A 10,985-nucleotide genomic window follows, 5' to 3' on the forward strand; every position below is an offset into this window, starting at 1 on the left:
TACAGGAAACCACAAAGAAAGGAAGGAGAAGATGGTTGAACCAAACTTCAGTGTCCAACATAATGATTCAATATGTATCTATATATTGTGAAATGATCACCACAACATGTCTAGCTAACATCCATTACCACATACAGCTACAAATTTTTTTTCTTGTCATGAGAACTTTTAAGTTCTACTCTCCTAGCAACTTTAAATATTTAGTACAGTATTATTAAGTATATTATTATAGTTAATAGTATTATTAACTGGTATTGTTAACCCTAATAACCATGCTGTATGTTACATCCCCAGGATTTATTTATTTTATAACTGGAATATTGTACATTTTGACCCCCTTCAGTGAGTTTGCCCACCCCCACTCCCTGCTTCTGGCAACCACTGATCTTTTCTCCGTATCTATAAGTTTCCTTTTTCTTTCTTTCTTTTTTTTGAGGATTCCACATATAATTGAGATCATATGGCATTTGTCTTTCTCTGTCTGACTTATTTAGCATAATGCCCTCAAGTTCCATTCGTGTTGCAAATGACAGGATTTCCTTCTTTTATATGGCTGAATAATATTTCATTGTGTGTGTATATATATATATGACATTTTCTTTATCCATTCATCCATCAATGGAAACTTGGATTGTTTCCATGTCTTGGCTATTGTAAATAATGCTGCAATGAACATGGGGGTGCAGAAATCTCACTGAGTTAATGTTTTCATTTTCTTAGAACAAATACGCAGAAGTGGAATGCTGGGTCATATTGTAGTTCTATTTTTAATTTTTTGAGGAACCTCCACACTGTCTTCCATAGTGACTGCACCAGTTTACATCCCACCAACAGTGCACAAGAGTTCCCTTTTTTCACATCCTTGCCAGCACTTGTTACTTCTTGTTTTTTTGATAATCCCAGCTTGAGATCTGCTAGACCACCAGCTGCTGTGAATTTGTGCTGCACGACCACATGGATCCTGGCCTTCTTCACTTCCTGCTTTGCCCCGCCATCTTCCCTGCAGCACGTGAGGAGAGGGGGATGCAGCCGGTGTTCTCTTGTTCCCTGGAACCCCACGGCAGCGGCAGTCCTGGGTTCTGTGGAGCCTGACATTTACACAGAGGTTGAGATCACTGCTTAGAAAACAAATACAAAATGTGCCACACATATGAATATTTTTGAAATGAGAAAACACATCACATCAAATCAAATCATAAAAGCTAAAATGCTCCAAGGGGCGGCCCAGTGGCGCAGTGGTTAGGTTCACATGCTCCACTTCAGCAGCCAGTGGTTCATGGGTTTGGATCCCAGGCAGAGACCTACACACCGCTCATCAAGCCATGCTGTGGCAGTGTTTTACGTACAGAATTGAGGAATATTGGCACAGGTGTTAGCTCAGGGACAATCTTCCTCACCAAAAATAAATAAATAAATAAATAATAAGTAAATAAAATGCTCAAAACCCAAATATCAAACAACTTAGAAAAATTAGAGACTATTTTTATTGATAGTATGGAATACCTCTCTGGCACACCTGCATAACACATTTTCCTCACAGTTTTTCACTCATACTCTTTGATCACCACTTTAGATGAGAATAATTTTGTTATGTAGTATATTAACAGATGTTAATATTATATTAATAAATATATTAAATTATAAGTATATTCTACATATATAATAGAAAGCATAGGAAGAGAATTCAGTATTTCCTTTGGCTCAACTGATTGCAATTTCTTTTTATCTTTTATAGTTTAAGAAACTTTCTTTCAATCCCACAACTTGTCACTAGGAAGGTCTAAACTGTTTAAGATCCTTGTCAGATTTGGGGAACACTGATCAATTTCTTTCATAAAAGAGCAGGAGGATTACAGGTTGTTTCCACACATTGCCTGGGCCCTCGCCGGGGCTTTGAAAAAGGGATGGTGCCCATGAGTGGCCCTGAAGATTGAGCTTGTGTGCTGAGGTCTAGCCTTTTGGGAACCCCGCTGAATGGGGACATCCTGTTTTGTGCCAGCCTTTGCTCCATCACTGTCCCCAACACCCTCAGATCGTTAAGACCAGCACCCAAATGTGCCAGCTTTGTGCCCTTCAGAGCAAAGGGTTTTAACCCTTTGCTTTCCTCCTTGAGTTCCTCCTTCCACTGGATTTGGAAATGTTATCCTTTTCCAGAATGTTACGTGGTTTTCAGCTGGAGTGGGGGGGGGGTTCCCATCGAATCACCCAACCAGCCCTCCTTCCTCTTTTCTAACTGCTCTGGCCCCTCGGTGGCTTCATTCTTGACTTAAACAGCATTTGGAAGGTGATCATTTCCAGATTCCTGTGTGGACGAGACTCTCAATCTCTAGGGACCCCAGGATATTCACCTGCAGCGTTGGGTGAAGGGAGAGGGTGGGACAGGATGGTTTCTCAGCCCCTACCTTCCTCCACGCCCTGTGGTGTCTAAGTTCCCCTTCCGTGGAGGCTGCAGCTCTCCCTCATGCACTGGCTTCCTGTTGGGGCTTCCTCGGCTCCACCTCACATTCGGGGCATTTCCTTGCCTGACAGAGGGAACTGGACCCGGGCTTTGCCCTGGCCGAGGCAGACATGGTGCCCCTGCTGCTGCTGCCCCTGCTGTGGAGGGGTGAGTGGGCCGAGGGGGGAAGGACGGCTACTGGTGGGGGAAGGGGCTGGAGCTGCAGCTGAGCCTCTGTGTCCCCCCAGGGTCCGTGCAGCAGTATCCAGGGTACCAGCTCCGAGGGCAGGAATTGGTGATCGTGCAGGAGGGTCTGTGCGTCCTCGTGCCCTGCTCCTTCTTCTACCCCCGGGATGCGAGGTATGGTGAACTCTACATGTACTTGTTCCGTGATGGGGACAACCTGCGCCGCCGTAGCCTTGTGGCCACAAACAACCCAAGGCAACAGGGGAATACAGAGACTCAGGGCCGGTTCCGCTTCCTCGGGGACCCCAGGACCGACTACTGCTCCCTGAGCATCAGAGACGCCAGGAGAAGTGACACAGGCGTCTACTCCTTGCAACTGCAGAGAGGACATTATGTGAACTACAATTACAGAGAAAAGAAGCTGAATTTGCAGGTGACAGGTATGGCAGCAGCCCCAGGAGAGAACCCTGGGACTTGGAGGCCCTTGTCTTAGAACAGGAACAGGACACTGGAATGTTCTCTGCTCCAGACCTTTGGGCTGGGATGGTCAGAAGGGATACAGGACCTAAGGTCAGCTCAGGCCCTGAGGCTCTGGGCCCTCTCAGGGTCCCCACTCCTCTGGGGCCCAGACATCTCCCTGTCTCCTCCTCAGACATGACAGAGAAACCCGACATCCACTTTCCGGAGCTTTTGGAATCCGGCCGCCCCACAAATCTGACCTGCAGCCTGCCAGGGTCCTGTGATGGGGGAAGACCTCTCACGTTCTCCTGGGTGGGGGATGCTCTTGACTCGCTGGACCCTGGGACCCTCCAGTCCCCGTGGCTCACCCTCACCCTGAGGCCCCAGGACCACGGCACCAACCTCACCTGTCGGGTGAAACTCCAAGGAGCTCAGGTGACCACGGAGAGAACCATCCAGCTCAATGTCTCCTGTGAGTGCTGGAGGGATGGCTGGTCCCTGAACGCAGAGGGGTGTGTGTGTAGGGAAGGGGAAGAGAGCAAGGGCGAGCTGACATGTGAACACTGGTGTGTGGATCTGGGCCCTGGGAGTCCAAGTGGGGAGTGGGCAGGACGGACAGCAATCCCCACCTTCCCGGTTTCCACCACCCTTCTTGGATGCTGGGCCTGCTTCCTTCCCACTCCTCGCCTCTGAAGCAGGGACATATCTTTCTCTCCCAGATGCCCCACAGAACCTCACCATCCACGTCTTCTCCAGAAATGTCACAGGTAGGAAAGATGCTCTCTTCTCTGGGGCTGTGATGGGAGTGGGGCCTCTGCCAGCTCACGGCTTGGAGAAGAGACCCTCGACCCTCACTACTCAGGCCCATGGGTCTGGGTCGGCCTGCCACCCACCCTCACCGCCATCTCATGTCGATGGGACCCGTATTTGTGTTGGCTCATCCATGTTCTTTCCTCTAGCTTTTATTTATTTATTATTATTTTAATTGAGATATGATTGACATATAACATTATATTAGTTTGAACTGTACAATATAATGATTTGATATTTGTGTATATTGTGAAATGATCACCACAATAAGTCTAGTTAACAGCTATCACCATATGTAGCTACAGAATTTTTTTTTCTTTTTTGGTGAGGAAGATTGGCCCAGAGCTAACATCTGTTGCCAACCTTCCTCTTTTTGCTTGAGGAAGATTGTCCCTGAGCTAACATCTGTGCCAGTCTTCCTCCATTTTTGTATGTGGGATGCCGCCACAGCATGGCTTGATGAGTGGTGCGTAGGGCTGCCCAGGATCAGAACCTGTGAACCCCGGGCTGCCGAAGCAGAGAGCGCGAACCTAACCACTATGCCACTGGGTCAGCCCCTAGCATTTTATTTTCTTGTGATGAGAACTTCGAAGATTTATTCTCTTAGCAACTTTAAAATATGCAACACAGTATTGTTAACCATAGTCGCCATGGGATATGTTACCTCCCCAGGACTTATTTATTTTATAACCGGAAGTTTGTTCCTTTTGATCCTCTTCATCTTTTCATTAGTTTTTAAGATTATTTTTAATTGTAGTTAAGAACACATAGCATAAATTTTACCATGGTCACCATTTTTAACGGTACAGCTCAGCTGTGTTAAGTACGTTCACAGTGTTGGGCAACCAGTCTTTTCTTGCAGAACTGAATCTCCATACCCATCAGACACTAACTCCTAATTCCCCTCTCTTCCTCCCAGCCCCTGGCGACCAGCATTCCTCTTTCTGTCTCTGTGATTTGGACAACTCTGGGTTCTGCTCCCTTTTCTTGAGTTTGTCTGCTCTCACCTCCTATGATATGTACCCTCTTTCATCTCTGATGTGATCATCTTTTCCAGAAGCCTTGAATGCTCCCATTCCCCAGACTCCACCCTGGACCCTTGTTTCATTCTCTCTCCACTTCCTGGGCATATTCAGGGCATATTCATTCCCTTCCATGTCTCCACCTCAGATCCCATCCCTACCATGATGCCTCCATAACTTTATATCCAACCATGGATCTGCACATTTAGCCACCTCTTGCTGATGCCTCTCAACTGCCCCAAACCAACCCCTACTTAACCCAGAAGTGGTGTGGACATAACACTAGACACTCCCTTTCTCTCTGCTGCACCTCACGAGTCAGCGAGTCTCCAGGACTTCACTTCATAAATTACTTCCCTCTTCTCCTTGCCCTTGGCCCAGACCCAGCTCCTGTCTTTGTCCTCGACCCTGGACCACTGCCTCAGCCTCCCTGTCTCCTGTCCATCCCTCGCTTCCAGGCCTCGCTTGGCACCAGCAGGATCTTTCTAGACTCAGCTCTGATTCTGTTTCCACTACTCACAGACCCTACGACTTTCCAATAAGCACAGGACAAATGCCCTCAGCCTGGCACTCAACACTCCAAAACATCTGACTTGCCTCTCTCGCGTCACTATCGTGTGTTTGGTTTCCTGGTCCTCCCAGCAAGCAGCAGACACAGGTGCATCCCATCATCTGCCAGCCTGACTCAGCTCTGGGTGCATCTCCACCTGAGCTGCACACACATTTCTCCTCATCCTTCCATCTCAGCTCAGCCCCCTTTTTCTGGTACCCTGAGCTGACCATGAGGGTTGTTGCCCCTTCAGCCACGATTAACCCACCTCTTGCTCTTGTGACATGGCCCTGCCTTTCTCCTTCTGGCTCTGTAGGAAGAGCGAGGGGGAGACAGACCCCTCAGCTCCCCCTACCTTGCTGTGTTTCTCTCACCCAGCCCTGAAGACCCTGAGCAACAGCACATCACTGCCTGTCCTGGAGGGCCAGTTCCTGCGCCTGGTGTGCGTGGCTGATAGCAAGCCCCCTGCCAGGATGAGCTGGTCCCGGGAGGGAAAAACCCTGAGCCCCTCCCAGCCCTCAGCACCTGGGGTCCTGGAGCTGCTCCAGGTCGGGGCTGGAGATGGAGGGGAATTCACTTGCCGAGCTCAGAACCTGCTGGGCTCCCAGCATGTTTCCTTCAGCCTGTCTGTGCAGAGTGAGTTGCAGGACAGGTGCTGGGAGCGGGCAGCCTGGTCAGCTGTTTGGCTGTGGGAGGGGCTGGGGTCTGGGGGCAGAACTTCACTCTCTCCCCTTCCCCAGGATGCCCCTCTTCATGCAGCTGTGTGACTGGGGAGCAGCAGTGCTCCTGGCCCCTGGTCCTCACCCTGATCAGAGGGGCCCTCATGGGGGTTGGCTTCCTCCTCACCTATGGTCTCACCTGGATCTACTACACCAGGTGAGCAGGCCTGTCCCTCTCCAGGGAAGTCCAGTGACTGGCCCCTGACTTCCAAGTGGGCTGAGTTGTTCTGCCGCCTGGAGTCAGAGTTAAAATGACCAACGCTGATCTGAGACCTGTGTTGGCTCTGCAGGTGTGGAGGCCCCTAGGGGGCAGTGCTGAGAGGCCTCACTAAGGATCCTTCCTTCTCAAAGTGGGACTGAGGTGTGGACACAGAGTCCAGAGGGACAGACGTGGGGACATCGCTGTCAGCTTCTCCCGGGAAACTCTCGACTCAAACTCTATCTCATTTGTACCCATGGATTTCAATTTGTGGATGTGACTGAGTGACGACATGGACAGTTCAATGCCACTGAAAGATTTTTATTACTTACGTTTCTGGAGAGGAGGTGGCACATCACTCCCTGCAATGCCACAGGGGAAGCACCAGGTTTGGTCAGGAGACAGAAGCAGGCATGGGGGAAGCCTAGCCCAGGGCCTTTATTGGGGTTTCCTCAGGAAGGAAGTTAGGGCAGGCACATGGTTTAGGATTAGCTGGTTTGAACCATTCTGTGGGGCTTTGGCTAACAGGGGTGGTCTCTAGTTGTCTGGTACCTGGTCTTTGGTAATTAGGGCAGGGGACATAGTGGTTTGGTGGGTGGGAGTTAGATCAAGAGTGTGCCTGGGGGACATGGACTCAGGATTGGTTAGTTTGCATCTGAAAGGTGTCTCCTGGCAGAGCCCTTTGCAGTGTCTAAGATTTGGCTACTCCTCAGAGTGGGGCAGACTCCCCCAGGCCAGAAAGCTTTTATGATGTCAAAACATCATAAGATACAGAAAATAAGAACATGATCATTTCACACACACCCCACTGACTGCCCCCTTGTTTCTGCCTGCTCCTCTCCCCATCTCTTACCAACCCCTCCTTGTTGGTCCTGCCCACCGCCCCTCCCACCCTCCTCTCTCTCCCTCCCCAGCCCTACTAAGGGAATGAACTTGGAGCCTTACCTTCCTTTACCCAGAAGTTACCTGGTTAACACCTGAGTTTCTGGTCTCCCAAACTTCCCCATCAATGGAGACATCCATACACAGCAGAGTCAGGAGCACGGCTTTTCTTTCCCGGTTTAAAGACGCCCATCTCGTAATTATTATTATAAAAGATGACAACGTTTATTTATAAATAAAAGTTTTAGTAAGCAATACAACTTAAGAAGCAATCTTACCATTGAGTGTCTCCGTGGGAGTTTCTAGAGCAGAATTATGTGTGGATCTCCTGTTCTTTTTTTGTTGAACTTGTTTCCACTGCAGCTTTTTTCTATTCATTGTTTTCTTGATGCCTAACTTGTATTGAGTAAAACATGCAAATCTAAAGAGAACAACTGGAGGAATGTGTATGTATGTGCACACCCACACTTCCACCACCAAGCTCCACATACACGTTCTTCCCACCCACCCCTGTGGTCAGGTCAGGCTACCAGAGAGAAAGGGGCTGAGCTGAGGTTGGAAGGATGAGAAGTGGGCGGGAAGCTTGGGTGGGGACGTGCCAAGAGCTGAGCCAGCCTGGCAGGTGAGGGGTGCACCTGTGTCTGCCGCTTGTGGGGAGGACCAGGAGAACCCAACACACATGATGGTGGGAGAGAAGGCAGCTCAGATAGCCAGATACAGTCTTGAGTGCAGGCTGAGGACACTGGGCTTTGTCTTGTGACCCTTCAAGTCAGCACAGTCCCAAATGTACCACCTCCCTCTTTCGTGTCCCTAGTGTTTGTGCTTCCTAGAAGTGGAGTCAAACTTTATATACACTCTAGTGTCTGGCTGCTTTCTCCCAGTATTATGTCTTTCAGATTTATCCATGTTTTTCCATTTATCAATCACTCATTTTTGCTTTTGGTATCATTTTTCCTTTTAATATCGTATTTTATGTGTGTATATAGTTCCAGTTATTTATCTATTCTCCAGATAAATAAATTCAATGGCATTGAATTTGTTTCCAGTTTATGGCTTTTCAAAAATAATTTTGATGTGAATTTTGGGATGAAAATGGGAGCACTAGCACTTTGTTCCTGGTGGTTATGTGGTTGCTTTGTGGTAAGGTAGGCATGTATTTAGCTGTAGAAGATACTATCAAATGGTTCTCCTGAATGCTCAAGTGAGTTTACATCCCCACCATCACGTATGAGAGTCCTCATCTCTCTACATCCTTAGCCGCACTTTTATTGTCTGCACATTCAGTTTTAATCATTGCAATCCCTTTGTGGTGCTATCTCACTGTCGTTTTAATTTGCATTTCCCTAATGAGTCATGATGTTGAGAGTTTTTCATGTATTTCTTAGCCATTTGAATATCTCCCTTTGTGAAAAGCCTGTTCTAGTCTCTTGCCCATTTAAAAATAAAAATTGGGCTATCTGTTTTATATTGATTTTTTCCAAGTTATTTATTCTGGATGTGAGTCCTTTAAATTGTGACTCTCTTTTCCTACTTGTCACTCTCTTTAGTGATGAGCAAGAGTTTTAAAATTTTTAATGAAATCTCTTTTGTCAGTCTTTTCACTTATGTGTAGTGCTCTTGCTGTCCTAGTTACGAAATCTTTGCATATCCCAGTATCTTAATGGTCTTATCAAATATTTCTCCATTGCTTAATTTTTATTAACTTATCATCTAGTAAAATTTATTTATTTTTTGATGTACAGTACAATGAATTTTAATGGATATATGGATTTGTTTCACCAACACCACCACAGTTAGAATATAGAACAATTTCATTTCCCCAAATACTCTCTTGTGCTGTTCCTTGATAGTTACACCTTCCAACCCACCTTAACCCCTGGCAACCCCTGATCTGTCCTGCATCTATTGTTTTATCTTTTCAAGAATGTCATACAAGTGAAGTTATGTGGTGTGTATCATTTTTGGGACTGGCTTCTTTCACTCAGCACAATGTCTTTGAGATTGATCATAGTTCATTTCTTTATACTGCTGAGTAGTATTCCATTGTACAGAAGTACGATATTTATTTATCCATTCACCTGTGAAGGACATTTGCATTGATTTCAGTTTTTGATGATTATGAATAATGCTTCTCTAAACATTCATGAGCAAGTCGTTGTGTGGACATGTTTTCATTTCCCTTGGATAGATTCCTAGGAGTGGGATTACTGGGCGATATGGGAAGTTTATATTTAACTGTATAAGAAACTGTCAAACTGTAGTTTGTGGTTTTCCTGGAATTGGCCCATTTATTTAAGCTGTTAAGTTTATATGCATAGAGTTTCTAGTACTAGTCCGTTGTTATCATTTCAATATCTGTGGGTTAGGTAGTGATGTCCTTTCTTTCATTCATGATATTAATAATATGTATCTTTTCACCATTTTGTTTAATCTTGTGAATCTTGTTAGAAGTCTGTCAACTTGATTGCAATTTTTAAATTGCCAGTATTTGCACTCATTGTTTTTAAATTGCTTTTCTCTTTTCAATTTTCTTGATTTCTGCTTTATCTTCATGATGCATTCTGCTTGCTTGAGTACAATGTATATTCTGCAGTTTGTGGGTGTAGTGTTTTATATCTGTAACTTAGGTCACATTGCCTTATTGTGTTCAAATCTTTCATTTCTCTATCTATTTTTTTTGCTTGTTCTATTAGTTACTGAGAAAGTCAGATCCATCAACTTGTGCTTTGTATGTTTTGAAACTATGTTATTAGGTGCATATAAATTGAGAATTATTGTGTATTCTTGTTGAAGTGAACTTTCTCTTTAGAAATACTTCTTGCTGATATCCTTATAAGTTTTTTGATTACCATTAACATATCAAGTCCTTTTCCATTCTTTGTTTTTCAGTCATTTTGTGTTCTTATGTGTGAAGTATGTGTGTCAAATAGCTAATGTTCTTTTTTAAAATCCATTCTGGCAAGCTTTGTCTTCTGTTTGGTTTGTTTTGTCTTATTACAGATGTTGTAATTTCTGATATAATTGGTGCTTCCAGGGACTAGAGGCAGAGAAAAATGGGCAGTCATTTTTTCACAGGTACGGAGTTTCAGTTTTGCAAGATGAAAAAATTCTAGAGATCTTTGCACAACAATGTGAATATTCTTTTTTTGTGTGTGTGAGGAAGATCAGCCCTGAGCTAACATCTGGTGCCAATCCTCCTCGTTTTGCTGAGGAAGAATGGCCCAGGGCTAACGTCCATGCCCATCTTCCTCTACTTTATACGAGGTGCTGCCACAGCATGGCTTGACAAGCGGTGCATCGGTATGCACCCGGGATCTGAACCTGTGAACACTTGGGCAGCCAAAGCGGAGCGCACGCACTTAACCACTGCGACACCGGGCCATCATCTGAATATTCTTAACTCTACTGAACTGTATATTTAACAATGGTTAAGATGATAAATTTTGTGCCATAATTAACAATTTTAAAAAAATCATTTTCTTTTCACTTGAAGAACTTACATTAGTATTTTTATAATGAAAGTCGACTGAAGTTCATATGTTCATTTCTTTTTATCCTGAAATATTATTTCAATTTACTTTTTGAAGAATATTTTGTTTGTGTGTGGAATTCTGGGTGATATATATATATATATATATATATATATTTTACTCTATACATATATTTTATTGACACAGATTGATTACACACAAATCAAGTCAATTATTTTTCAGTGAAAATT

At 45.2% G+C, this 10,985-nt stretch overlaps 1 protein-coding gene across 2 annotated transcripts; it reads left to right on the forward strand.

The window, feature by feature from the left end:
- The first annotated feature begins 2,479 nt into the window (after positions 1 to 2,479).
- LOC101390093 (sialic acid-binding Ig-like lectin 14) lies at positions 2,480 to 7,616 on the forward strand. Of its 2 annotated transcripts, XM_087421225.1 has the most exons (8): positions 2,480 to 2,605; positions 2,686 to 2,797; positions 2,933 to 3,063; positions 3,276 to 3,554; positions 3,802 to 3,849; positions 5,843 to 6,100; positions 6,205 to 6,340; positions 6,474 to 7,616. In XM_087421225.1, exons 1-8 carry the CDS (start codon positions 2,569 to 2,571, stop codon positions 6,487 to 6,489), a joined length of 1,017 nt encoding a protein of 338 aa, XP_087277351.1. In that variant the 5' UTR covers positions 2,480 to 2,568; the 3' UTR covers positions 6,490 to 7,616. The 2 variants fall into 2 exon arrangements, with proteins under 2 accessions (XP_087277351.1, XP_014649798.2); XM_014794312.2 differs by having other exon boundaries at positions 2,482 to 2,605; positions 2,686 to 3,063; positions 6,474 to 7,615.
- The last annotated feature ends 3,369 nt before the right edge of the window (positions 7,617 to 10,985 follow it).

This window comes from Ceratotherium simum, chromosome 33, assembly GCF_057802395.1.
Source record: "Ceratotherium simum simum isolate JZ-2026a chromosome 33, ASM5780239v1, whole genome shotgun sequence".
NCBI classification, from domain to species: Eukaryota; Metazoa; Chordata; class Mammalia; order Perissodactyla; family Rhinocerotidae; genus Ceratotherium; species Ceratotherium simum.

Excerpts from the sequence above, each read along its gene's own strand:
- LOC101390093 (XM_014794312.2), top strand. The coding sequence starts at position 2,569 with ATGGTGCCCCTGCTGCTGCTGCCCCTGCTGTGGAGGG. Across the intron at positions 3,555-3,801 it reads CATCCAGCTCAATGTCTCCT|ATGCCCCACAGAACCTCACC; the intron begins GTGAGTGCTGGA and ends TTTCTCTCCCAG. Across the intron at positions 6,101-6,204 it reads CTTCAGCCTGTCTGTGCAGA|GATGCCCCTCTTCATGCAGC; the intron begins GTGAGTTGCAGG and ends CCCCTTCCCCAG.